At 47.3% G+C, this 27,506-nt stretch overlaps 1 protein-coding gene across 1 annotated transcript in view; it reads right to left on the bottom strand.

Annotated features, from left to right (window-relative positions):
- c15h16orf89 (chromosome 15 C16orf89 homolog) overlaps positions 1-27,506 on the bottom strand; it is a 75,386-nt gene that overhangs the window by 3,037 nt on the left and 44,843 nt on the right. The window contains exons 6-7 of the mRNA XM_070901147.1: positions 22,698-22,799; positions 19,525-19,608 (exon numbers count right to left, since the gene is read on the bottom strand). Coding sequence (XP_070757248.1) covers positions 19,525-19,608; positions 22,698-22,799 — 186 coding nt within the window. The remainder of the gene's footprint in view (positions 1-19,524; positions 19,609-22,697; positions 22,800-27,506) is intronic.

Here is a 27,506-nt window from a genome sequence, read left to right as displayed (position 1 = left end):
ACTGAAAGGGGGAGAGGACGAAAGAACAAAAGGGAAGGTCTGTGATAGGGTGGAAGGCAGGAGAGATTAGAGAGACAAAAGGGATGATGGGCCAAATTGAAATGGTAATGACAGAAGTTAGAAAAAGGTTAATCTGTATAGGATATGAATAGCGAAGTAATGGCCAGCTCTCGATCTTCCTCGCTGCCATGCTCCACCTCGCAGTCAACAAGCTCCCCGCTGGAGTGGAACTAAACTACAGAACCAGTGGGAACCTGTTCAACCTTCGCCATCTCCAGGCCAGATCCAAGACCACCCCAACCTCTGTCGTTGATCTACAGTACGCGGACGATGTCTGCATCTGCGCACACACAGAGGCTGAACTCCAGGACATAGTCGACGTATTTACTGAGGCGTACGAAAGCATGGGCCTTACGCTAAATATCCATAAGACAAAGGTCCTCCACCAGCCTGTCCTCGCCACACAGCACTGCCCCCCTGTCATCAAGACCCACGGCGCAGCCCTGGACAAAGTGGACCATTTCCCATACCTCGGGAGCCTCTCATCAACAAGAGCAGACATTGACGACGATATTCAACACTGCCTCCAGTGCGCCAGTGCAGCCTTCGGCCGCCTGAGGAAAAGAGTCTTTGAAGACCAAGCCCTCAAAACTGTCACCAAGCTCATGGTTTGCAGGACTGTAGTAATACCCGCCCTCCTGTATGGCTCAAAGACATGGACCTTGTAGAGTAGACACCTCAAGTCGCTAGAGAAATATCACCAACGACGTCTCCGCAAGATCCTACAAATCCCCTAGGAGGACAGACGCACCAACGTTAGCGTCCTTGACCAGGCCAACATCCCCAGCATCGAAGCACTGACCACACTCGATCAGCTCATCTGGGCAGGCCACATTGTCTGCATGCCAGACACGAGACTCGCAAAGCAAGCACTCTACTCGGAATTCCTTCACGGCAACGAGCCAAAGGTAGGCAGAGGAAACGTTACATGGACACCTTCAAAGCATCTCTGATAAAGTGCAACATCACCACCGACACCTGGGAGTCCCTGGCCAAAGATCGCTCTAAGTGGAGGAAGTGCATCCGAGAGGGCCCTGAACACCTCAAGTCTCATCACCGAGAGCATGCAGAAATCAAGCACAGGCAGCGGAAAGAGTGTGCGGCAAACCTGTCCCACCCACCCTTTCCCTCAACAACTATCTGTCCCACCTATGACAGGGACCGTGGTTCTCATATTGGACTGTACAGTCACCTAAGGACTCATTTTAAGAGTGGAAGCAAGTCTTCCTCAATTCCGAGGGACTGCCTATGATGGAATGCCATTACAGACAAAGGGAGAAAAAAAGTGAGTGAATTTCTGACTTTATGATGGAGTGAAGGTCATTGATGAAGCAGCTGAAGATGGTTGGGCCTAAGACACTGCCCTAAGGAACTCCAACACCAAGGTCCTGGGACTGAGAAGATTGACCTCCAACAACCACAACCATCTTCCTTTGTGCTAGGTATGAATCCAGCCAGTAGAGTTTTCCCCCCCGATTCCCATTGACTTCAATTTTACTAGGGCTCCTTGATGCCACACTTGGTCAAATGCTGCCTTGATGTCAAGGGCAGTCACTCTCACTTCACCTCTGGAATTAAGCTCTTTTGCCCATGTTTGGACTAAGGCTGTAATGAAGTCTGGAGCTGAGCATCGGTGAGCAGATTATTGATGAGTAAGTGCCGCTTGGTAGCACCGTCAGTGGCCACTTCCATCACTTTGCTGATGATTGAGAGTAGGCTGATGAGGCAGTAATTAACCGGATTGGAATTGTCCTGCTTTTTGTGGACAAGGGTATACATGGGCAATTTCCACATTGTCAGGTAGATGGCAGTGTTGTAGCTGTACTGAAACAACTCTTCAGTACTACAGCCGTGATGTTGTTGGGGCCCATCACCTTTGCTGTATCCTGTGCGCTCAGCTGTTCCTTGATATCATGTGGAGTGAATCGAATTGGCTGAAATCTGGCTTCTATGATGGTGGGGACCTCAGGAGGAGGACAAGATGGATCATCCACTCGGCACTTCTGGGTGAAGGTAGTTGCAAACATTTCAGGCTAGTCTTTTCACTCACGTGCTGGACTCCGCCATCATTTGGGATGGGGATGTCCATGGAGCCTCCTCCTGTTGCTTAATTGTCCACCACCCTTCATGACTGGATGTGGCAGTACTGAAGAGCTTTGATCTGGTCCACTGGTTGTGGGATTGCTTAGCTCTATCTATAGCATGCTGCTTACACTGTTTAGCATGTATCTAGTCCTGTGTTGCAGCTTCACCAAGTTGGCACCTCATTTTTAAGGTTTATCAGGTGCTGTTCCTGGCATGCTTTTTTGCACACCTCATTGAACCAGGGTTGGTTCAGTGGCTTGATAGTAATGGTAGAGTGAGGGATATGCCGGGTCATGACGTTATAGATTGTGGTGGAATACAATTCTGCTGCTGCTGATGGCCCACAGCCCCTCATTGCCCAACTTTGAGCTGCTAGATCTGATCTGAATCTATCCCATTTAGCATGGTAGTAGTGCCACACAACACAATGGAGGGTGTCCTTAGTGTGAAGACTTTGTCTGCACAAGAGCTGTGCAGTGGTCACTCCTGCCAATACTGTCATGGACAGATGCATCTACGGCAGATAGATTGGTGAGGACGAAGTCAAGTAGGTTTTTCCCTTGTGTTGGTTCTCTCCCCACTTGCCATAGACCCAGTCTGGCAGCTATGTCCTTCAGAGCTTGGTCAGTAGCGGTGCTACCGAGCCAATCTTGGTGATGGATATTGATGTCCCCCACCCAGTGTACGTTTTTGTGCCCTTGTTGCCCTCAGCGGTTTTTCCAAGTGATGTTTACCATGGAGGAGTACGGATTTGTCAGCTGATGGAAGGCAGTAGGTGGTAATCAGCAGGAGGCCTTCTTGCCCATGTCTGACCTAATGCCATGAGACCATGGGGTCCGAATCAATGTTGAGGACTTCCAGGGCCACTCACTTTTGACTGTATACCACTGTCCCACCACCTCTGGTGGGTCTGTCCTGCCGGTGGGACAGGACATACCCAGGGATGATGATGGAAGAGTTTGGGACATTGGTTGAAAGGTAAGATTCTGTGAGTATGCCTATGTCAGGCTGTTGCTTGACTAGTCTGTGGGACAGCTTTCCCAATTTTAGCGCAAGTCCCCAGATGTTAGCGAGGCAGACTTTGCAGGGTCGAATGGGTTGGGTATGGCTTTGTCGTGTCCGGTGCCTAGGTCGATGCCAGATAATCTGTCTGGTTTTATTCTTGCTATGCTTTATCGTAGAGGTTTGGTACAACTGAGTGGCTTGTTAGGCCATTTCCAAGGACAGTTAAGACTCAGCCACATTGCTGTGGGTCTGAAATGACATTTAAATGTCTAACTTATGCAAGTGAATCGATTGCCAATAATAGTAAATGAAACACCAGCCTCAACTCCAATAAAGTAGACTGGTTATTCTGTATGCTCATTAGGAAACAGAGCAGGACAGGTTGTGTTGATGGAAGAGCCAACATTTACTTACAAGCATCTCAGATACATATGAATTGGTATACGAATGTCTAAGTGTTATAAATCTCCTTTTCAAATGATGTATAATGCCATTCCAGCACATACTAATATTCATTTTCACATCATTTTTTTTTAGTTTTAAGCAGATAATCTCCCGATATAATAAAAGCATTGAAAGGAGGAAGCAGTAGCAGTCAAATGCATAACCGTAGATGAGTTTCCCATGTTTTGTGTATTTCAAATATTTAAACTTATTCAGGAGTACTCCACAGTGGGCCTGCTGCTGGAGGTTTGCCAGAGGAAGATGAAATCATGTGTGATCAGAGTTAACAAGGGATGCTTGGTAAATTTCAAGATCTGTAGCCAAGGTAAGCAATCACACATGGAAGCAAAAGTGTCTGTAACCTTTAAAAAGATTATAAATATTTTGCATATTTAAACTTTCCAAAAGCTGTTTCAAGGCAAAAAAAGTGATTGGCAAACCCAGTATCTGGTACAATAAATGTGGGTGCAGGAAACAGTCTGAGGACTATTGATAAAATGGTGCAATAATTGAAGCCCCCATTTGATTGGTGGTAAACTGGAGGTGGATGCAAGGAGGGTGGCCCTGTGTGCCATTCCAGTGCACATTCTCGAGAGGAGAATAGTGATGGCCAAGCTCAACACGACCCACAAAGGTGGCACATCTGATAAAAGTTACCATTTCTTTCTGTATACAAGGCCCAAGAGTATATCGAGAGAACCTGCTCTACATATATTGCTGGCCCATGCCAAGCTCTACACATTCCAGATCCCTCATTGCTGACCATGCATACATACCCAGTATGGCTCCCATTATGGCTGTTACTTACGATTGAAAACCTACACCTTCAAAGGGCTTTATACATAAACGCACTAATCGAACAAAACAGCTGTATGGTGCATGGTTATTTAATGAAACACAGGATGGGCTGTAGCTTTGGCACATCTATCAAAATGCGTGTGCTCCTTGAGCTTGCAGCATGACCAGGTTAATTCTCTAATTACAAGACTACTTCTAGTCACAAGGAATGAAAATGATTTGAAGGAACACTCAAAATTACAAGCCCTCAAATCCCTTACAGGGGGCTATCCTAACAATCTTGCCTATAAGAGTAGTGTATTGAGGGGGTAAAAGGTAAAGGCACACCTTCCCCCCCCCCCCCCCCCCCCCCGCCAAACTACCTTCATTGCCGCACTGGCAAACAGCAAGCTCTGCTGGCAAATATCTCTTGCGAGACAGCATGGTAACAGTTACTTGTGTAATTGTAGGCCTGGTATAATAACCTACCAGCACCACAATGGGGCTAGAACAAGACAGCATTCACAGCACCCTGCATCCCTCTTGTAATTTTCAAGCACTAACCCAGTTACACACATCCTGGGGATACAGTTGGTGAGCTTGAGGAGGTAGTATCGGTTGAGTCATAGCTCACACAAGGACGGTAAGTTCTGGTTACCAAACATTCCTTACAATTTGGGAAATGGAACAATGCAGTCATATCAGGCAGCTGTACCATGTTCCTGTTCCTAATCAGTTGTTTGATGCACTTCTGGGCAGCACTTTGGCTGGGAATACAGGTGATACCTCTGCTAAACTAGGAGGTATCAAAAAAGTTCAGTGCATTGGTAAACTTGCTAGTCATAACAGTGCCAACTCTGGTACAGGTCGAAACTGGCTCCCTGATGAGCTGCAGCCAGTGGAGTTAGTTTCCCATGATTATGGCCAGGTCATTGTGTGCCAAGGCCTGTGGATGTGGTTGATGATACCATGGCAGATATAGCTAATCTAGCCTGATCCCCCCCATCATGCCTTCTTTCATCTTGTATCACAAAGCGTGAAATACTCTGATTAGGGTTGTTTGTAGGGAGGTGTGAGGCATCCACTTTGGACCTAAGATAGATAGATTAGAGTATTTTCCAAATTGTAAGAAACTAGAAACTGTGGAGGAGCAGAGAGATTTAACAGTCCATGTACAGAGCTCACTAAATCATTTTTTCAAAACTAATGGAATGTTGGCCTTTATCTCAAGGGAGCTGGAATACAAAGGGGAGGAAGTTACGCTACAGTTTTTTATTATTCGTTCACGGGATGTGAGTATGGCAAGGCCAGCATTTATTCCCCATCCCGCATTGCCCTTGGGAAGTTGGTGGTGAGCTACCTTCTTGAACCGCTGCAGTCCATGTGGCGATGGTACTCCCACAGTGCTGTTAGAGAGGGAGTTCCAGGATTTTGATAGTTAGGTTACAGTTGGGCCGCATCTGGAGTATCATTTTCAGTACTAGGCACCGCACTTCAGGAAAGATATATTGATCTTGGAGGGGGTGCAGTGCAGATTCACCAGAATAATACTGGAGCTAAAAGGGTTACATTCTGATGACCGGTTGCATAGACTCGGCTTGTATTCCCGTGATCTAATTGAGGTGTTGAAAATGATTTGATAGGGTAAATAGAAATTATTTCCTCTGATGGGGGAGTCCAGAACAAGGAGGCATAACCTTAAAATTACAGCTAGGCCATTCAGGGTGATGTCATGAAGCACTTCTTCACCTAAAGGGTAGTGGAAATCTGCAACACTTTCCCTCAAAACGCTGTTGAGGCTGGTCAATTGAAAATGTCAAAACTAAGATTGATTGATTTTTGGTCGGTATGCTTAAGGGATATTGGGACCAAGGAGGGTAAATGGAGTACAGACCAGCCATGATCTAACTGAATGGCGGGATAAGCTCAAGGAGCTGATTGGCCTGCTCCTGTTCCTATGTTCCAAGTATCCGCAGCAATAAAGGAACAGTGACCTGTAGGGGCGTTGCATTTGATGTGGCTTCCACCTGTAGGGGTGGTAGAAACGTTGGTTTTCCAGCAGACACTTTATAGATGCAGTTTTCTTTAAAGGACCTTGACGTTCTGCGTAACTCTTGGAAAATAGTTTCTATACAGTCAGTTCATTTGATGCTGCTGCTTCTTTCATTGTATGAAGACTCCCATCATGGTCTGATCCACAAAATGCAACAAAAAGTAGGAAATATTCATTGAAAAGAAAAATCAAATTCATACATTGAACAGTTGCATATTAAATTTATATAACAAATTTTTCCAAAAAGTTTGCAAATAAAATGCATTAGTTAATTGAGAAAGGTTAGGGAAAATGCATTAAAAATGATGGCCTTCAGTCCGCTTAAACTCGGATTTTAAGCACCTAGATTTCATGGCACGAGTTCAATAGGCAAGGATTTCTATCCGAAATAGCAGAAAATCTTATTAACAATGCTAGATATGCTCCGTCTTAACATGAGCAAATAAGACACATGGAGCCCAAGCAGAATTCCCAAAAGTGCTTATTTGCAGCGAGGGCTGGGCAGAAGTGCTAGCTAACCAATATTCCCATCTCGATATGTCGCAATTCCACCCATGGTAGAGATCTACAAGGTTAAAAAATAACTACGTACCATACTGGATGTATTATTTCCCAGAAATAAAGGGATCTTACAGCTCAAAAGGAGTCAATTTGGCCCATTGTGATTGTGCCGGCTCTTTGAAAGAGCTGTCTATTTAGTCCCACAACCCTGCTCTTTTCTCATAGCCCTGCAAAATGTTTCCTTTTCAAGTCTATATCCAATTCCCTTTTGAAAGTTACTATTGAATCTGCTCCCACTGTCATTTCAATCAATGCATTCCAGATCATAACCACTCGCTGCATTTTTTTTTAAAAAAGCTCCTCATCTCCCTTCTGGTTCTTTTGACAATGATCTTAAATCCGTTTTCTCTTCCTGCCAGTGGAAACATTTTTGCTTTATTTACTCTATCAAAACCCCTCAAAAGTTTGAACATCTCTTAAATTGTCCCTTAGCCTTCTCTGCTCTCAGGAGATCAACCCCAGCTTCTCCTGTCTCCACGAAACAGAAGTCCTGTATCCCTGGTACCATTCTCGTAAATCTCCTGCACACCCGCTCCAAGGGCTTAGCATCCTTCCTAAAGTGTGACGCCCAGAAGTGGACTCATTGGGCCCAAGTTTCGGCTTCAGTTGCTCCTGATTTTTTTGGAGCAACTGGTGTAGAACGGAGTATCTTAGAAATTCAAATTCTCGGCATTTAGTTTGCTCCAGTTCTAGTCAGTTAGAACAGTTTCACTTTGGAACAGAATTTTTTTTTTCAAAAGTGGGCGTGTCCGGCCATTTACGCCTGTTTTCAAAGTTTCGGCAGTGAAAACTTACTCCAAACTAACTTAGAATGGAGTAAGTGAAGATTTTTGTACGCTCGAAAAAATCTTGTCTGCACTTTAGAAAATCAGGCGTAGGTTACAAATTAGGCGTAGGGAACGAGGTGGGGGGAAGGGAAGTCATTAAATTCTACAATCAATCCTTAGTTATACTTATACAAATATTATACAAATAAATCCAACCTGAATAAAAATTTAAAAGCAAAGAAAAGATTAAATAAACCATGTTCCCACCTGTGTGAAACAGCAGCAGCCTTTGAGCTGCTGTGCTTCAGGCAGGCCTTTCATGTTGGAGACAGGCAGGGGTGTGGTGTCAGTGTCTCGACGGCAGCCCCAACAGCGGCAGCAAGCAGCCTTCGAGCTGAGCTGCTGTGCTGCAGGCAGGCCTTCATTCTGTTAGTGGCTGGCCGGCAGCCGAAGGATCAACACCGGAGGCACGCAGCTTTTCAAGGGGGTTGAGGCCATTCGGCCATGGGATAGGAGCGGCGTCAGTGGCTGGCCGGCAGCCGAAGGATCAACACCAGATGCACGCAGCTTTTCAAGGGGGTTGAGGCCATTCAGCCATGGGATAGGGGCAGCGTCAGTGGCTCGATGGCAGCCAAGTCCTTTTAAAAATGGCCGAGTGCCAATGTTTGTTTGACACTGCGCGTGCGTGCACGCTCCAACGCGCACGCGTGGGGTTGCCGGCACCACGTTGGCTCATTTAAATTGGACCTGCCCCCCCACTACTTACAGAATCGGCGCGAGTGTTTGGCTCTGCCCCCCCGCTGTGAAGAGCGCGCCGCGCCAAGCTGAGATCAAGCTCCGAGGAGCCGGAGAATATCAAAGTTTTTTGCTAGCACACTTTTAGGCACGAAGAACAGGCGTCCAGCTCGGAGGTGCGCCGTTTTCGGCGCGGGCCGAAACTTGGGGTCAATATTCCAGCTGGCGACTAAACAGCGATTTATAAAGGCTTAGCATAACTTCCTTGCTTTTGTACTCTGTGCCTCTGTTTTTAAAGCTCAGGATCCTCTGTTTATAAAGCCAATGATCCCGTATGCTTTTTTTAACAGCCTTCTCATTTTGACCTGCCACCTTCAAAGATTTGTGTACGTGCACTGAGAAAAGCATTTTCTGCAAATTACTGTATAATTGTTAACCTTGTTAAGAAGATTGTGTAATCTTGTTTAGATGGTATGCCCTTGATGAAACCACAGAGTAAAACACCCTGTCTCTATTATGTTATGTTTATGGCAAGGGAAATTGTTATTTGAATATTTCTGCTTATTGTGGAACGTGTGGGAGTCAGCAGATGGCTGCTTGGCTTGAGAGACATTGAAATTGATTGATATAAGGAATGATGTGCTCAAGGTCCTGTAAACTAATGGGTGCTTTTACAGCATATAAGGCTGGACTTAAAGCACAGATGTCTCAGAGCGAAACCGGATATGCTCAAGTGGTGGCAAGTGATTCAGATTTGATCACCTTGGAACCTTGTTGATGTTCAGCTTTGCCAGATTGTATCTCAATGGCTTACTTAGTATGTTATCATTGTGTGCTTTGTACTTTAACATCTTTACTTTTTGTATTGTAGCTTCTTAATAAAACCTACATGCTTTGGATCGAAGTTCCCTCTAGTCTCTGCATACCAAAGACCGAATCTAAGATGTTTTACTCACATACCCTCCCAGTTCTCTGTTCAGGCACCACCTTTACAATTGTGCCATTTCATTTATATTGCCTCTTGTTATTGTTTCTACAAAAATTTATCACTTCACACTTCTCTGCATTAAATTTTATCTGCCATATGTCTGCCTATTTCACCAGTCTGTCAATGTTCCCCTCATGTCTGTTACTGTCCTCTTCACTGTTTACTACACTTCTGTGTTTCATGTCATCTGCAATCTTTGAAATTATGCCCTATATACCCAAGTCCAGATCATTAATATATATGAAAAAAGAGCAGTGGTCCTTATACCAACCCCTGGCTGCCACTGCCCCTTTAATCCCATGGGCTTCAATTTTATTAATACATCTATCGTGTGGTACTTTATCAAATGCCTTTTGAAAGTCCATACACACATCAATTTCCCCATGTTAGGCTGGCTGGCCTATAGTTGCCAGGTTTATTGCTCTCACAGGGGTGTAACATTTGCAATCCTCCAATCCTTTGGCACCACTTCCATATTTAAGGATGATTGGAAGATTGTCGCCACCCTTACTTCACTCAGCAACATAGGATGCATCCCATTCGGACCACATGACTTTTCTATTTTGAGCGCTGCCAATCTTTTAAGTGCCTCCTCTTTATCTATTTTTATCCTATTCAGTTTCTCTACAACCTCCTCCTTTACTGTGGCATTGGTAGTATCCTCTTCTTTAGTGAAGACAGATGCAAATTACTCATTTAGTATCTCAGCCTTGCCCTCTGCCTCCACAAGAAGATCTCCTTTTTGGTCCCGAGTTGGCTTACCCTTCATTTGACTACCCTTTTACGATTTATATGTTTATAAAAAGACTTTTGGGTTCCTTTTTATGTTACCCGCTAATCTATTCTCATAATCTCTCTTTGCCCCTCTTTATTTCCTTTTTCAGTTCGACTGCATTCAGCTTGGTTCTGTACTGCATTATGATCTTGACATTTATCAAAAGCTTCCTTTTTCTGTTTCATTTTAATCTCTAGAACTTTAGTCATCCAGGGAGCTCTAGCTGTGGATGCACTTCCTTTTTTTCCCTCGTGCAAATGTTTGTCTGTACCTGAACTATCTCCTCTTTGAAGGCCACCCATTGCTCATTTGCTGTTTTATCTGCCAAACTTTGGGCCAGACCCTCTTTCAACTCACTGAAATTAGCCCTCCTCCATTTGAGTATTTTCATTTTTGATTGTTGCTTGCCCTTTCCCACAACTACTCTACACCTAATGATATTGTGATCATTGTTTCCCAAATGCTCTGCCACTGAAACATGTTCCACATGCCCCAATTCAATCCCCAGAATTAGATCCAGCACTGCTTCCTTCCTTATTTGGTTGGAAACGTACAAGAAAGTTCTCTCGGACTTATTTCAGGAATTCCTCCCTCTCTTTGCCATTTACAGTGTTATTTTTCCAGTCTATATTATGATAATTGAAATCCCCGTTATGTTTACTCTATAATTCTTGCATCTTTCTGAAACTTGTCTGCAAATTTGGTCCTCTATCTCCTTGCCATTATTTGATGGCATGTTGTACACACCCAGCAACAGAACAACTTCTAATACCAAATACTAACATCTAATTCAAATCCAAAACCAAAATAATCGAATAAAGAATTTTATATTCTCCCTTGTGCATACCCTTAATGCTCGTCTTTCATGGTCCTTTGCCTATCCTGGTGCTCTTACGTGGTGCTTCCACAGTGGCTACAACTTAGTAGGTGGAAGGCTGCTGACATTCCTTTGAGGACACTTCAGATGACCTTGGAAGATGACCTCAAACAGCTCTGGGCCTTGAGGGCCCGGCTGCAGAATGCACCATCTCATCCTGGGCTGCAGCAGTTTGGTCTGGCTAGCTGAAGGGCACTGGCAAGGAGATTGGTAGTGTGTCTAGCAGGGGAACAAGAATGCTGGCATCCTGAGCGAGGACAGCAGGTGCCTCTCCCATGGGCCTACGGTCACTCTCCTGGGCCAGTGCCTCAGCAGTGCGAGCCTCTGCTGGAGAACAGAGTGCAGGAGTGATGTTAATCCCTGGAAGCCCCTTTCAGCAGTTCATGCAGAGCTAAGATAGCAGCCACTGAAGTTCCAGAGCAGCACTTTGTGCTGGGATGGAAGCTGTCTGGTTTGTCATGAGGCATTCCGCCATGGTGGCATCCACTGCGTTTCTGATGCAGCTGACCACTTGTTCCATGTTGGCTCCATGCTCTGCATAAAGCCTTGCACCAAGTACTCCTCCATGCTCCGCGACATTGTGCGCAAGCTCTCCAGCAGGCTGCCCAGTGCACCAAGCATTTCCTGGTGTATGCCCAGCAGCCTTCTTCAGTAGCCTCGCCCATTAATGTCTGCATCTGAGTCCTCTGCCCAGAACTAATTTGTGGCCACGCCCTCCAGTGAACTGACACCTGTGTCATCCTACCCCTCTGCTCTAACATAAGAATTAGGAACAGGAGTAGGCCATCTCGCCCCTCGAGCCTGCTCCGCCATTCAACAAGATCATGGCTGATCTGGCCGTGGACTCAGCTCCACTTACCCGCCCGCTCCCCATAACCCTTAATTCCCTTATTGGTTAAAAATCTATCTATCTGTGATTTGAATACATTCAATGAGCTAGCCTCAACTGCTTCCTTGGGCAGAGAATTCCACAGATTCACAACCCTCTGGGAGAAGAAATTCCTTCTCAACTCGGTTTTAAATTGGCTGCCCCTGTATTTTGAGGCTGTGCCCCCTAGTTCTAGTCTCCCCGACCAGTGGAAACAACCTCTCTGCCTCTATCTTGTCTTTCCCTTTCATTATTTTAAATGTTTCTAAGATCACCCCTCATCCTTCTGAACTCCAATGAGTAAAGACCCAGTCTACTCAATCTATCATCATAAGGTAACCCCCTCATCTCCGGTACCAGCCTAGTGAATCGTCTCTGTACCCTCACCAAAGCTAGTATATCCTTCCTTAAGTAAGGTGACCAAAACTGCACGCAGTACTCCAGGTGCGGCCTCACCAATACCCTGTACAGGTGCAGCAGGACCTCCCTGCTTTTGTACTCCATCCCTTTCGCAATGAAGGCCAACATTCCATTCGCCTTCCTGATTACCTGCTGCACCTGCAAACTAACTTTTTGGGATTCATGCACAAGGACCCCCAGCATACTTCTGCCCAGTGAGTCACCACGTGCGGATTCCTCTTCTAACCTAACCCCCAAAGTCCGCGTAGTGTCAGTATCTGAGCTTGTGGCTGTGAGAGTTAGATCGAGTAATGGTGCACCTTCATGGTCACTCTCATCCTTTCCCTTCACTAACTGCAGGGCTTCCATATTCTGAGCAGCTGAAATGAAAAAGAGACAATGCTGAGGTTGTGGTGTGAGGGAGAGCAGAGAGGAAGAATTGTGTGTTGGAAGCATCTGCAGCTTGTCGTGCAGAATGTGTGGGGTGAGGGAGACGACAGAAGAGACAAGGAGGATTAGGTAGAAAGAAACCAAGCTCAGCAAGTCCTCCAGTGTCACCAGTGGCCACAGCCTCTGCTCTGCCCCTTCCCATTACTGCCAGTACCATCTCTTCAATGGGAGACGTGGTGTATCAACGTGCTGGTCCCCCTCCGGTGACAGTCTGTTGTCTTGTGTGATACCACCTTCTGCAAGAAAGGGGGAACTGCATTAGTGAGAGTCTTGTGAGGTGATTGGGGAATGTGGCTGTCATGGTTGAATAGCTGTCATTGTGTGTGTGAGATGTGAGTTGTGGGTGTCACATTTATAATAGTGCTAATTGTGTGAGGATGATGTGAAGAATATTGTGAAGTGTGCTGTACTGATTGGAACGGAGGTGTTGGGGGAGTGGATTGGTGTTATTGCTGCAATGAATGTTGCTGTGAGTGGTGCAGCTGTGATGAGAAGGCATTTGAACAGTGCTCTTACCTTGACATCTCTAATCATATCATTAAACTTCTTTCGGCACTGCAGCCACCACCTGGGTGCAATGCTCATTGCGACTTCCTCCCACTGCCTCGTCATCAGCTGACTGGACGGCTTCTTGCCCCCTGGGGGATAAAGAACTCTCACCTCTTCTTCACATCCTGTAACAATGCCTCCAGTGCAGCATCAGAGGACCTTGGTGCCTGTTCTCGCCCAGCTTCAGCCATTTCAGACTTTCACACAGCAATTCCTCACACCAACTCTTGCTGCCACAATCAATATCCCCTTTAAGAGATGCTGGCTGCCTTTACATAACATGCGTTCCTCTCGATATCTGACCTCTGACAGGTGTGCAGCCAATGAACAGCGATAGCTGTAGGTGTAGATCAGTAATATTAGCAGGCAACATGGATTTCACGTGCTGCCTGCACTGCTAACAACTAGCTCGGGTTATTAGTGCATTACCCTTACAATGCGCATTTATTGAATTTCTAGGCCTGTGTCTACTTTGGGCATCATATTCAAATATAAAATATTTTCTGTCATGTATTCAACTATCATTGTAACCCATGTATAAGCTGACCTAAGTTGTACACCTTGAGAACATTGACCACAATGGGGTGAACTTGTGGGAGACACTCCTAACCTGGACTTTCAGGTATAAACGGGGAAGTTCCACCCACCTTCATCACTTGAGGTCTTGGTAATAAAGGTAACTGGTCACAGAGTGACCTTCTCTCAAGTATGGGCCTCGTGTGCATTTATACTGTATAGTAAGGACATATCATTGGCGACGAGAAACTGGGATTTAAACCTCGCGAGCATGGCCACTAGCAGCACAGAAGAGAGGTACTGTGTTGGTGATGATTGGGACGACTTTATTGAGAGACTACAGCAAAGTTTTGTCACTAAGGAATGGTTGGGACAGGATTCGGCCGACAAACGCAGAGCTCATCTCCTGACAGTTTGTGGATCCAGAACGTACTCCCTGATGAAGGACCTTCTAGTGCCAGAGAAGCCGGCGGACAAGACATTTGAAGAGCTCAGTAAGTTGATCGAGGAACACCTTAAACCGGCGAGCAGCACGCACCGGCGGCGAGAAGGGCAAAGTGTTCCAGACTTCGTGGCAGACCTCCGGCGACTGGCGAGCCTATGTAAATTCCCAGATGCATGCAGAGCAGAGATGCTGCGAAACTTTTTTATTGAGGGCATCGGGCACGCTGGGGTTTTCAGGAAACTGATTGAGACCAAAGACTTGACCTTGGAAGCGGCGGCTCTGATAGCCCAGACATTTATCTCAGGGGAGGAAGAGATCAGAATGATGTATGACAAAAATCTTGGCTCAAATGCGGCAAACAAACAAGGAGCCAACATTGCTAACGCAGCACACAGTTCTCTAGGCAGACAAGGGAAATTGGACATGCCCCAGCATGTAGTCGAACCTAAAGGGGGAATTCAACAGAGACAATGGCTAGCTGAACGGCGATTCATGCCACCGCAATGAACAATGCAGCCAGTAATGGGGCCATCAACACCTGTTAATGGTGCGCTTAAGGACAGTTACAGAGACAGTCAGAGACGATCGACTGGTAATGGATCTTTTGTTTCTAACAACGGGGCCTCCAGCTTATGCTGGAGGTGTGGAGGCAAACACCCAGCCAGAGCTATCAGGTATCAGCAATATACCTGCAGAAACTGCAACGTCAGCAGGCACTTGGCACGTTTGTGCAGGAAGCCTGCAGCCAGGTTGATGTACGAGGAGGACGGGCCCGATGTAAGCCCTACGAGGCCAAATGAATACTGGGGGAAATCGCTGGAAGCTGAAGTTCAGCGAGTTCATGTGGAGCACATATACAGTTCATATACCAGGACGCCACCGATAATGATGAAAGTGCTCCTCAATGGCATCCCAGTGTTAATGGAGCTAGACACGGGGGCCAGCCAGTCCCTCATGAGTATCAAACAGTTCAACAAGTTGTGGGTGTCCAAGGCCAGGAGGCCAAAATTATTGCCGATTGACGCACAGCTACGGACATATACAAAGGAGATCATTCCGGTGCTAGGCAGCAGCACGGTAGTCGTGACCCACAAAGATTCAGAGAACAGGTTGCCACTCTGGATTATCCCGGGGGATGGTCCCGCACTACTGGGGAAGAGTTGGCTTGCTGTCATAAACTGGAAATGGAGCGATGTCAATGCAATTTCTTCTGTGGAGCGAGTATCATGCTCACAGGTCCTTGACAAATTTGACTCATTATTTCAACCCGGAATCGGCACTTTCATGGGGGCCAAGGTAGTGATTCACATAAACCCGGACGCCAGGCCAGTACACCACAAGGCCAGAGCGATGCCGTACGTGATGCGGGAAAAGATAGAATGCGAATTGGACTGCCTGCTGAGGGAAGGCATCATCTCGCCAGTCAAATTCAGTGACTGGGCGAGCCCGATCGTGCCGGTGCTCAAGGCGGATAGGTCGATCAGGATATGTGGCGATTACAAGGCCACCAGCAATCGGGTGTCACTCCAAGACCAGTACCCGCTACCGAGAGCGGGGGACCTCTTTGCAACGCTATCCGGTGGCTTTCTTTTTTCAAAATTGGACCTGACCTCAGCTTACATGACCCAGGAGCTGGCGAGTGAGTCGAAGAAGCTGACCACCATCACGACACACAAGGGGTTGTTTGAGTATAACAGATGTCCATTCGGGATTCATTCGGTCGCCGCGATCTTTCAGCGAAATATGGAAAGCCTCCTCAAGTTCCAAGGACGGTGATTTTTCAGGATGACATCCTCATCACGGGTCGCGATACTGAAGAACACCTCCATAACCTGGAGGAAGTGCTACGCAGCCTGGACCGGGTAGCGCTGCGACTGATAAAGGCGAAGTGTGTCTTCTTAGCTAAGAGGTAGAATTCCTGGGGAGGAGGGTAGCAGCAGACGGGATCAGACCTACTGCGTCCAAAACCGAAGTGATCCAGAGAGCACCCAGACCCCGTAACACGACGGAGTTGCGTTCATTCCTGGGGCTCCTGAACTATTTTGGTAACTTTCTTCCCAAATTGAGCACGCTGTTAGAGCCGCTACATGTGTTCCTATGGAAAAGTCGCAATTGGGTCTGGGGGGACAGCCAGGAAAGGGCCTTTGAGAGAGCACGCAATTTGTTATGCTCCAACAAACTGTTAACGTTATATGACCCGTGTAAGAAACTTGTTTTAACGTGTGATGCGTCGTTCTATGGGGTCGGGTGTGTGTTGCAGCATGCGAATGCCAATGGTCAGTTACAGCCGGTAGTTTTTGCCTCCAAAAGTCTGTCCCAGGCAGAAAGGGGCTATGGGATGGTAGAAAAGGAAGCGCTGGCATGTGTATATGCAGTTATAAAAAATGCACCAGTACCTGTTTGGCAGGAAATTTGAGCTGGAGACGGATCACAAACCCCTAACATCCCTTTTGGCCGACAACAAGGCTATAAATGCGAATCCATCGGCCCGCATACAGAGGTGGGCACTCACGTTAGCCGCCTATGACTACACAATTCGGCACAGACCAGGCACTGAAAACTGCGCCGACGCACTCAGCAGGCTCCCACTAGCCACCACTGAGGGGGCAACCGAGCATGATGCTGAGATGGTCATGGCTGTTGAAGCTTTCGAAAGCGAAGGCTCACCTGTGACAGCCCGTCAGATTTAAGTCTGGACAAATAAAGACCCGCTACTGTCTTTAGTTAAGAAATGTGTCCTGAATGGGGACTGGGCAGCCACGTATGGGGCATGCCCTGAGGAATTTAAACTGTTTCATAGGTGCAAGGATGAACTCTCAATTCAGGCTGATTGCCTACTGTGGGGAAACCAAGTAGTCATGCCCCAGATGGGCAGAGAGGTGTTTATCAGAGAACTTCACAATGAGCACCCGGGCATTGTCATGATGAAGGCAATTGCCAGGTCACACGTTTGGTGGCCAGGGATAGATGCAGACCTGGAACTTTGTGTTCGCAGGTGCAACACGTGTGCTCAGCTGGGCAACGCACCCAGGGAAGCCCCCCTTAGCCCCTGGTCCTGGCCTGCTAAGCCATGGTCACACATCCATGTGGACTACACAGGTCCTTTCATGGGAAAAATGCTTTTGGTTGTAGTAGACGCCTCCTCCAAATGGATTGAGTGTGCCATTTTAAATTCAAGCACATCCTCTGCCACGATAGAAATTCTACAGGCAATGTTCGCCACCCATGGTCTACCAGATGTCTTGGTCAGCGACAATGGCCCGTGCTTCACAAGCACTGAATTCCAGGACTTCATGGCAGGCAATGGAATCAACCATGTCAGAACAGCACCGTTCAAGCCGGTCTCAAACGGCCAGGCGGAACGAGCAGTGCAGATAATCAACAGGGGATGCTCAGAATCCAAGGGGGTTCCCTACAAAGCCGCTTATCATGCCTCCTGTTGGCCAATAGATCCCGACCACACTCGCTCACAGGGGTTCCACCTGCAGAGCTGCTAATGAAAAGGACGCTCAAAACCAGGTTATCCCTTATACACCCTACTATGAAAGAAATTGATGGGAGCAGGCGTCAGTCACAATGTCACTACCATGACAGGAATGCGAGGGAGCGATGCACTGATGTCAACGACCCTGTTTTTGTCCTTAATTACGCTGCAGGGCCCAAATGGCTTGCAGGCACTGTGATTGCCAAAGAGGGGAATAGGTTTTGGTAGTTATACTTACCGATGGACAAATCTGAGGGAAATATGTGGATCAAACTAAAAGGAGGTTCAGCAACCCCATAGAAGAAGCAGAGGAAGAACACGACGTAGAGTTTACTCCATCACAGGTGACCGAACACCAGAACCAAGTGGAGGAGAGCCCAGTCACTGTGGGCAGTCCGGACAGGCCTGAGTCACTGCAAACAGCAGACACTCAGGCCAGCGCCCAACAACCGGAGCCCCAACTCAGGCGCTCTACAAGGGAGCGTAAACAACCAGAGAGACTTAACCTGTGATCCCAATAAGACTTTGGGAGGGAGGTGATGTCATGTATTCAACTATCATTGTAACCCATGTATAAGCTGACCTAAGTTGTACACCTTGAGAACATTGACCACAACGGGGTGAACTTGTGGGAGACACTCCTAACCTGGACTTTCAGGTATAAACGGGGAAGTTCCACCCACTTTCATCACTTGAGGTCTTGGTAATAAAGGTAACTGGTCATAGAGTGACCTTCTCCCAAGTATGGGTCTCGTGTGTATTTATACTGTATAGTAAGGACATATAATTTTCTTTACTGGAATGTTGAAATCATCTTCATAGGCAGTCCCTTGGAATTGAGGAAGACTTGCTTCCACTCTTAAAATAAGTCCTTAAGTGGCTGAATAGTCCAATACGAGAACCACAGTCCCTGTCACAGGTGGGATAGATAGTTGTTGAGGGAAAGGGTGGGGAGTCTGGTTTGCCGCACGCTTTTTCTGCTGCCTGCGCTTGATTTCTGCATGCTCTCACCGATGAGACTCGAGGTGCTCAGCACCCTCCCAGATGCACTTCCTCCACTTATGGTGGTCTTTGGCCAGGGACTCCCAGGTGTCAGTGGGGATGTTGCACTTTATCAGGGAGGCTTTGAGGGTGTCCTTGTAATGTTTCCTCTGCCCACCTTTGGCTCGTTTGCCGTGAAGGAGTTCCGAGTAGAGCGCTTGCTTTGGGAGTCTTGTGTCTGGTATGCGGACAATGTGGCCCGCCCAGCGGAGCTGATCAAGTGTGGTCAGTGCTTCCATGCTGCGGATGTTGGCCTGGTCAAGGACACTAATGTTGGTGCATCTGTTCTCCCAGGGGATTTGTAGAAAATAGTATTAAAAGAGATCATGATCATTATTTCATCATATGCTGTGTTTGTTGCGTATTTAACAAAGGTTAAAAAGCATTGACCGTACTATCACTACTGGAAATTTAGGCTCCAAGAACCACTGGAACGGATTGACAACATTATTTTTATTTGGGTCAGTAATTTACTTTCTTCCAATGAGACTTTTGTAAATCAAAAAACATTGAGATTTATCACCAAACATTGACATGCATTTGTCCTTTATTCATGGTTCTACTAGTCAACCACTCAGTACGTTTGTAATATAAAATCTCACTAACAGCCACTGCAACAAACATTAAAAAATGTAAATATTTTACCTTTCAAAGTCCTATCTCTTCTCTTTACTCGCTTGTGCTGTGTGATCGCATATAGTTTTTCCATTGGTAGATATGTAGAATTGCCTAAGTTCAAATAAAATACAAGGCATAAGTTGTGTCAGAATCCTTACAATATTGCAAAAGAGGACAATTGTGGCACCATATGATTTTAAATGAGTTCAACTTCAAATTTAAAAAAATATTATAATTTTTAAATGTATATACTTTAACCCCTGAAATGTAGCAGTCAAGAATCTCACGGCACCTCCATTTCTAATGGCATAAGAGGGGAAGTGAGATTTTAAGCCAGGCCGAGAATTGCTCTGGATCTGTCCAACCCTGGGAAATCGTGCCAATGGATAGATAGGCAGGGTCGGGAATATTCTGTGTGCCTCTCAGGTTGATAGGAAGTTGCATCCCTCACTGTTTGCAACGGAACTATTCGAGGATATGTGAAACAAAATATTGCAAATGCTGCAAACCTGGAAATAGAAGCAGAAAAAGCTGCAACTACTCAGCCGGTCTGGCAGCATCCACAGAAAAACAGAAGTTGACATTTCAGGTCTTGGATCCTTCCTCAGGACTGGCAAAAGCTGCAGATGGACATCAATTTAACAGGAGCAGAAGGGAAAGGTGGGGGGGGGGAGGGGAATAAAAACACACACAGGAAACTACATAAAATGATCTGTGAAGTGTTTGGGTCGAGAAGAGAATTGCAGCTGTTATATTAGGAGCAAAAGGAGGTATAATGAGAGTAATAAAAGACATATAATGAAACACAGAGTGGGGATAATTAGAAAGGGTAACACCAGCAGGTTCTAGTGGCCAGGCTGGAAGGAAAAACGCAAGTCAACACCAAAGGTGCAGACCACATCACTAGTAGGGGCCGAAATTCAGGGCCGCCAGAAAGCTGGCGCATCTGCCTTTTTCTTTACGGTTTTTTCCACCGGGATCGTTGAGGCGGCCTTTCCGTTGATTTTTGGCACTTCGTATTTTTTTACGTTGGACTGCAAGTCGGTCATAATGGGGGCGGAGGTATGGCGGCAAGTCCTGCTGAGGGGCGGAAGTTGGGGCGGGATCGAGTCTCCGCCGCTGCGGTGGTGATGTCACAGCGCGTGTGCGTCACCACGCGCTCTCCCTTCCATTAACGGGGAGAGAATCGGGCATTTGATAACTTCGGCCACTGGGCCACCAGGGAGGGCTTTGGCCGGGCCAGCGGCCTGGCACCTAAGAGGGGGTGCCAGCTTTCCCGTTGGTAGCCCGGCCGAACCCATGGGCACTATTTTGCCGGCCAATCGGGAAGTCTGCCGGCCAAAATAAAGACGTGGTGGCCGCGGCAGTGCGCCCTCCCCTTGAAGGGCCACCGCGCTGCCGGGCCGCGCGCAGTCAGGAGAAGGTGCACCGACAGGGAAAGCTGTCGGGGGCACCGCGCGATGGAGCAACAGTTTTTTCCAATGAATTTGGGTCGGTGTATTCTGCAGCTGCAGGAGAGCTGGAGTGCGTGTTTTGATGACGTGCTTGCGGCGGTCATCAGCAGCAGGGCGGAACTGGGTACAGGCCCAAAAATCCCCAACCTGAATTTGGGTCAGGGCGGTCAGTTGACCACAAAGCGGCGGCCACGGGATTCTGCTGCATGGCCGCCACAAACGGGCAGTAACGGGTCTTACTGAGACGCTGAATTTCGGCCCCGTAGTGTCTAAATGGAAGATCACTACCCCAAGTACCAATGCACTTCCTCCCCCTATCCCCAGAAACACCTACACAACCATCCTGCATTGTCAGCACCTACCAGAAAGAAAATGGAAGTTTGAGTTAGGGTCTGAAGTTGAAGTCAATGTTGAGGCCCGAGGGCTGCAAAGTGCCTAGTAGAAATATGCAATGCTGCTCCTCGAGCCTCATTGGAACAGTGTAGAGGGCCAAAGATGGAAAGGTCAGAGTTGGAGTGGGTCGGAGAATTGAAATAGTAAGCGACAAGGAACACGAGGTTGTTCTTGCAGACACAATCACTCGATCTGCGTTTGGCTTCCCCAATGAAGTGAATGGTGAATACAGTACACTAGGTTGAGGAAGGATGTGTAAGTTGCTGTCTTATACAGAAGGACTGTTCCATCTTCGGATTGGCCCTTTAAATACTGGAGTTCAGATTGCATTGATATCCTCCCCCGCCACCCGACCCTCAATCTCTCCAGGTCCCACTGATGTCCTCCTTCTCCGACCCTCGGCATCGCGAGGCTCCCCACCTACGTCCTCGTCTCACCTTCGAGCTCCCTGGGCCCCCCTACAAATATCCCCCCCCCCCCCCAATCCTGGATTTCTCCAGGTCCTCCCACCAAGTCAAACCCGATCCTCGATCTCTCGGCCCCCCGACCGATGACCCCCTGACCCTCCATCTTTCTGGTCCCCTCATCGATGTCCTCCCCCTGAACCTCGAGCTCTCCAGGCTCCTGCCGCAAGTATCCTCCCCCTCCCCACGATCTTCAAATACTCTGGGTCCTCCCCCCATCGATGTCCTTCTCTGACCCTTGATGTCACAGGGCAGCCCCACTGATGCCCCCCATGCTACTGCCCCCAACCACCACCCCACCGCGCCCGCCCCCCCTCCTTCCTCTTGAGTTGCTGGATGTGGTTTGGTGCCTCAGGCCAAATCGCTCGACGGCCAGCCAGCCTCTCAATCTGGTTGGCTGCAGCCAGGAAGCAGAGTCCAAAAATCAGGTGTTGCCGTTAAATTCGGCAGCACCTGAGGGAAACCTGTGGTTCTAGGTTCCTGACTGCTAAACTTTCCCTCTCCCTCCACGCCTCCCTGTAAGTTAGCGGAGCCATTGTGTGAGGGACCTCAGGCAACCTAGCTCTCTTGTGGTGCAGCAAATTAGTACATTAATATGTTACATCTCAGAGCTGAATCCAATGAAGTGGCTCGAACAAACTGTAACAAGGTTTGACAAAAAAAATACTTTGCTATATATCGGGATCGAGGAACAGGGTGGGCACATATAATTCGGACTATTTGCTCATGTGGACGCTAAACATCAATATGGACTGGTTAGGCCGAATGGCCTGTTTCTGTACTGTTACTAAAAAATGTGACCTTGTTAAAACAACTTATCAGACATATCTGAACAGTGCATTATCTGTAGCATTGATTAATATTCACTGTTTAAAATGAATCAACTCACGAGATATTCCAAAGCAACCGGTTGGCTGCTGCCACATCAGAATGGTTTCAAGCCATCGAACTTTGTAGAAATCAGAAAATCCAGCCAGGCCACAAAAGAAGACTGCAAAAATGATACATTTATTCATCGACTGTGCTTTCAAAAAACTCAAGGCAGACTGGAACTGATATATTCAATGTACTTGTCAATCTGCCTCACGCCCTTTAAAAACAGGCTAGAGGAAGAATTTATCATTTTTCAACGTTCTTTCTATTTCAAATTTTGTGCATCATCCCTTAACTGGCTTTTTGTTCTTATTTCTGTAATATAATACATACGTTTAGATCAGTAATTCAAGATTCCAAAGGTTCCAATAATAAAATTCACTAATTAAGATGAATTATAGTAGAGTCCACACACTTCTTTGATCCTGTTTGATTTTTTTTAACACCAGTTCTATAATGTCAGCTCAGCATTCGATTCCAAAATGATATATTGTTGGAATAAATATGAAATGTACAAAGTATCATGATTAGACCTGTTGGGGCCGAAATTCAAAAGCACAAGAAAGCTAAGAAAGCTGGTGCATCTATGATTTTTTTTCAGTTGTACTTACCGCTAGGATCCATGATGCGGTCCAATGAATTTTTTTCAAAGTCCCAACAGAAATCGGTCATAGTGGGGGCGGGACATAGACAGGAAGGAGCTGAATTTGGGATGGGATCAGGACTTCGCCGCGGTCAATCAGCGGTGGAGTAGTGATGACATCACAGCGCATGTGCGTCAAAACGCTCCCTCCCCTCTGTTAAAGGGGAGAGCATCTGTCAGTTTTTAATCTTCGGTCACTGGGCCACCAGGGAGGGTTTCGGCCGGGCCAGCGGCCTGACACCCAAGAAGGGGGTGCCAGGCTACCCAGTGATGGCCCGGCCAAACCCAGGGGCACTGTCTTGCCGGCCGATCGAAAAGTCGGCCGGCAAAAATAACAACATGGCGGCCGCGACAGTAGGCCCTCCCCTTTAAGCGCCGCTGCACTGCCAAGCCGCGGAAAAGGAGTACTGACAGAAAAACCTGTCGGGGGCACCGCATGGCGGGGGATTGAAGGATGGAGCTGAATTTAGGTCGGTAAATTTTTATGGTGAGTAAAAGCAGCATTCCATATTCTGATGACGCACTTGCGGCGGTCATCAGCATCAGGCAGGATGGTGACCAGGCCGAAAAATTCCCGACCTGAATTTGGGTTGGGTCGGCCAGTTGACCCCAAAGTAGCGGCCATGGGATTCCAACGCATGGCCGCCGCAAACAGACAGAAACGGGTCTTTCTGAGACCCTGAATTTCGGCCCCGTTGACTTATCTTCATAGCCCAACAGTGTTTTTATAAAAATAAAAAGGAACTATCAATTTTATTGTCCGACGCCTTCAATAATAATTGTAATAATGTGATTGTCAGGTTATTCAGTATATGGATTAAAATTAAGAATCCGAAAGAGCTGAGTTATTTTTCGTTAGTCAGTAAGCAGGAACCCTGTGAATGCTGGCGGTATTTTGATTTTCCACCAGGTAATAATATAATGCATCATCATCATCATCATAGGATGACTTGCTTCCACGCCAAAAAAGGATGAGTTCACAGATGTTTCAATGAAGGACCTAATATTCCAGATCCTGAACTACATCCTGAAGGGTGGAAGATGACTGTGCGTGGATGTTTTTAACGTGTGGTGGCCACTGCACACCAGCCACCACACGGGCTTGACAGAGCTAGGTCTTGGTCCAGTGGCAAGGGATTACCCAAGATGACTGGAGACCTGCTCTGCTGCACCGACCTAGTGCGCACACATATTATAGTGTGAGCTGGCCCGTGCTGCCCCTGGGCCCCTGGCCCCGAACTCTCGCCTCTCCTAGGCCCCGATCACATCCCTCCACAATCTTTTGCCGCTCCTGCTTTATGTGCCCACGCTCCAATCACTAACCTGGACCTGCGTGAGAACACTAGCGGCAGGTCGGGGCCATAAAAGGAGCGGTGGCCCAGGAGCAGCGTGGAGGCCACTGCAAGGTGCAGCGCGAGCTGGTGCAGGAGGACGACAGCAGCGGAGAGTGACGTCATCAATATAATGCATGCTCCCTTTCACAACTGCAGCAATAATTAGCAATTACTGAGACATTGTAGCATTCAACGAGAAGGGATTGATTACATATTTACACCAACTTTCATTTATATAGCACCTTTTACATAGTAAAATGTCCCAAGGTGCTTCATAGGAGTATTAGCAAACAAAACTTGCCATATAAGGAGATATTAAGACAGATGGCCAAAAGCTCGGTCAAAGAGATAAGTTTTAGTGAAGGTCTTAAAGGAGCAGAGAGAGGTAGCGAGGTTTAGGGAGGCAATTCCAGAGCTTAGGGCCTTGGCAGCAGAAGGTACGGCCACCGATGGTGAAGTGGTGAGGTGAGAGTGACTGTTCTTGGCATTAGGGCAGCATTTGATCGACTGTGGCTCCAAAGAGTCTGAGTAAAATTGAACTCCATGGCGATCAGGGGGAAAACTCTTCAGTGGCTGGAATCAAACCTAGCACAATGGAAGATAGTTGTGGTTGTTGGAGGCCTTGGTAGAAGGATTAGAGTGGAGTTGAGGAGAACTTTTTTCATCCAGAGAGTGGAGGGGGTCTGGAACTCACTGCCTGAAAGGGCAGTAGAGGCAGAAACCCTCACCACATTTAAAAAGTACTTGGATATGCACTTTAAGTGCCGTAACTTACAAAGCTACGGACCAAGAGCTGGAAAGTGAGATTAGGCTGGATAGCTCTTTTTCGGCCGGCACGGAAACAATGGACTGATTGGCCTTCTGTGTGTAAATTTCTGTGATTCTATGATTCATCTCAGCCCAGGACATCGTTGCAACAGCTTCTCAGGCCAGTGTCCTAGGCCCAAACATCCTCAGCTGCTTCATCGATAACCTTCCCTCCATCATAAGTGAGGACGTTCATTGATGATTGCACAGTATTCAGTTCCATTTGCAATTCCTCAGAAAATGAAGCAATTCATGCAACAAGACTTGGACAACTTTCAGACTTAGGTTGCTAAGTGTCAAGTAGCTTCACGCCACACAAGTGCCAGGAAATGACTATCTCCAACAGGTGAGTGTCTAACCACTGCCCCTTGACATTCAACGGCATTACCATCATCAAATCCCCCTACATCAACATCCTGGGGCTCTCCATTAACCAGAAACTTAACTGGATCAGCCACATAAATACTGTGGATACAGGAGCAGGTCAGAGGCTGCATTCTGCGGTGAGTGTCTCACCTCCTGACTCTCCAAAGTCTTTCCACCATCTACAAGGCATAAGTCAGGAATATGATGGAATACTCTCCACTTGCCTGGATGAGTGCAGCTCCAACAACACTCAAGAAGCTCAACAGCATCCAGAACAAAGTAGCCCGCTTGATTGGCACCCCCATCCACCACCTTCAACATTCATTTCCTCCACCACCGCTACACTGTGGCTGCAGTGTGCACCATCTACATGTTGCACAGCAGCAACTCACCAAGGCTTCTTCGACAGCACCTCCCAAACCGCGACCTCTACCACCTAGAAGGACAAGGCCAGCAGACACATGAGAGCACCATCACCCGCAAGTTCCCCTCCAAGTCACACACCATCCTGACTTGGAAATATATCACCGTGCCTTCATCGTCACTGGGTCAAAATCCTGGAACTCCCTCCCTCACAGCACTCTGGGAGCACCTTCCACACACGGACTGCAGCGGTTCAAGAAGGCGGCTCACCACCACCTACTCAGGGGCAATTAGGGATGGGCAATAAATGCTGGCCTTGCCAGCGACACCCACATCCCAAAAATGAATAAAAATTTTTTTTAATCAGGGATGCGCAAGAGGCCAGAATTGAAGAAGTGCAGAGATCTCGGATGGTTGTAGGGCTGGAGGAGGTTACAGAGATCGGGAGAGGCAAAGCCGTGTCGGATTTGAAAACAAGGATGATGATTTTAAAATCTGGGCAAGGGGAAAACTGTGGTACTAGATTGTAATGTATTTCCTGCCCATATTGCCAGTGATAAATCAAAATTACCAACAGTATAAAACCTGCTTAAGAGGAGATATATTTCACAACTGAATCCACTTTCCAAAGAAACCCCTGTTGCTAATTCTTCAGAATGAAGGGTGGGTCAAAAGGACCCACCCCTGAGCACAACTCGATGGAGTCATTAACCATCATGCTCCAACAAGCCCTGCCAAAAAAAAAAGAATCAGGAGCTATGTCAGCTGTGGTTCAGTGGGTAGTACACTTCTGGGGTCCCTGCGATGTAGATGCACTATTATAATGGCACAAGTCCCCAGGGAAATGTGGGCTGTAATTACTAGGGCCTCGGCAATTTCCTCCCTCATGTCTCTTGAGATCCTATGATGTATCCCATTGGACCCTGGTGCTTTGCCTTCCTTTACCCTAGCTAATTTATCTACAAAACTTTAGCATTCATAGTACAGGTTGAGCCTCCCTTATCCAGAACTTCCTTATCCAGAACCACCCTTCGTCCAGAACCATTCCCGGCCACCAGATGGCGCATGCGCAGAACTCCGACTTGAACAAATTGAAGTCCTTCCTCACTGCCAACTCCCGTAATCACTGGCCTCACCCTGACCCTGCAATCCATCCCCCCACCACCCCCCCCCCCGCCCCATGATCTCTCTGCCGAACTCCCAGCCCCAAGCCAGCCAGCCCCGATATCCCCTTGCTCAGTACCTGTGCGCCGCTCCCTCAGTACTGCCTCTCCGACAGTGCGGCGCTCCCTCGGGTCCAGGAGAGGCGTGA

This window comes from Pristiophorus japonicus, chromosome 15 (genome assembly GCF_044704955.1).
Source record: "Pristiophorus japonicus isolate sPriJap1 chromosome 15, sPriJap1.hap1, whole genome shotgun sequence".
Lineage (NCBI taxonomy): Eukaryota > Metazoa > Chordata > Chondrichthyes > Pristiophoridae > Pristiophorus > Pristiophorus japonicus.
This window is presented reverse-complemented; position numbering and strand designations above follow the sequence as displayed.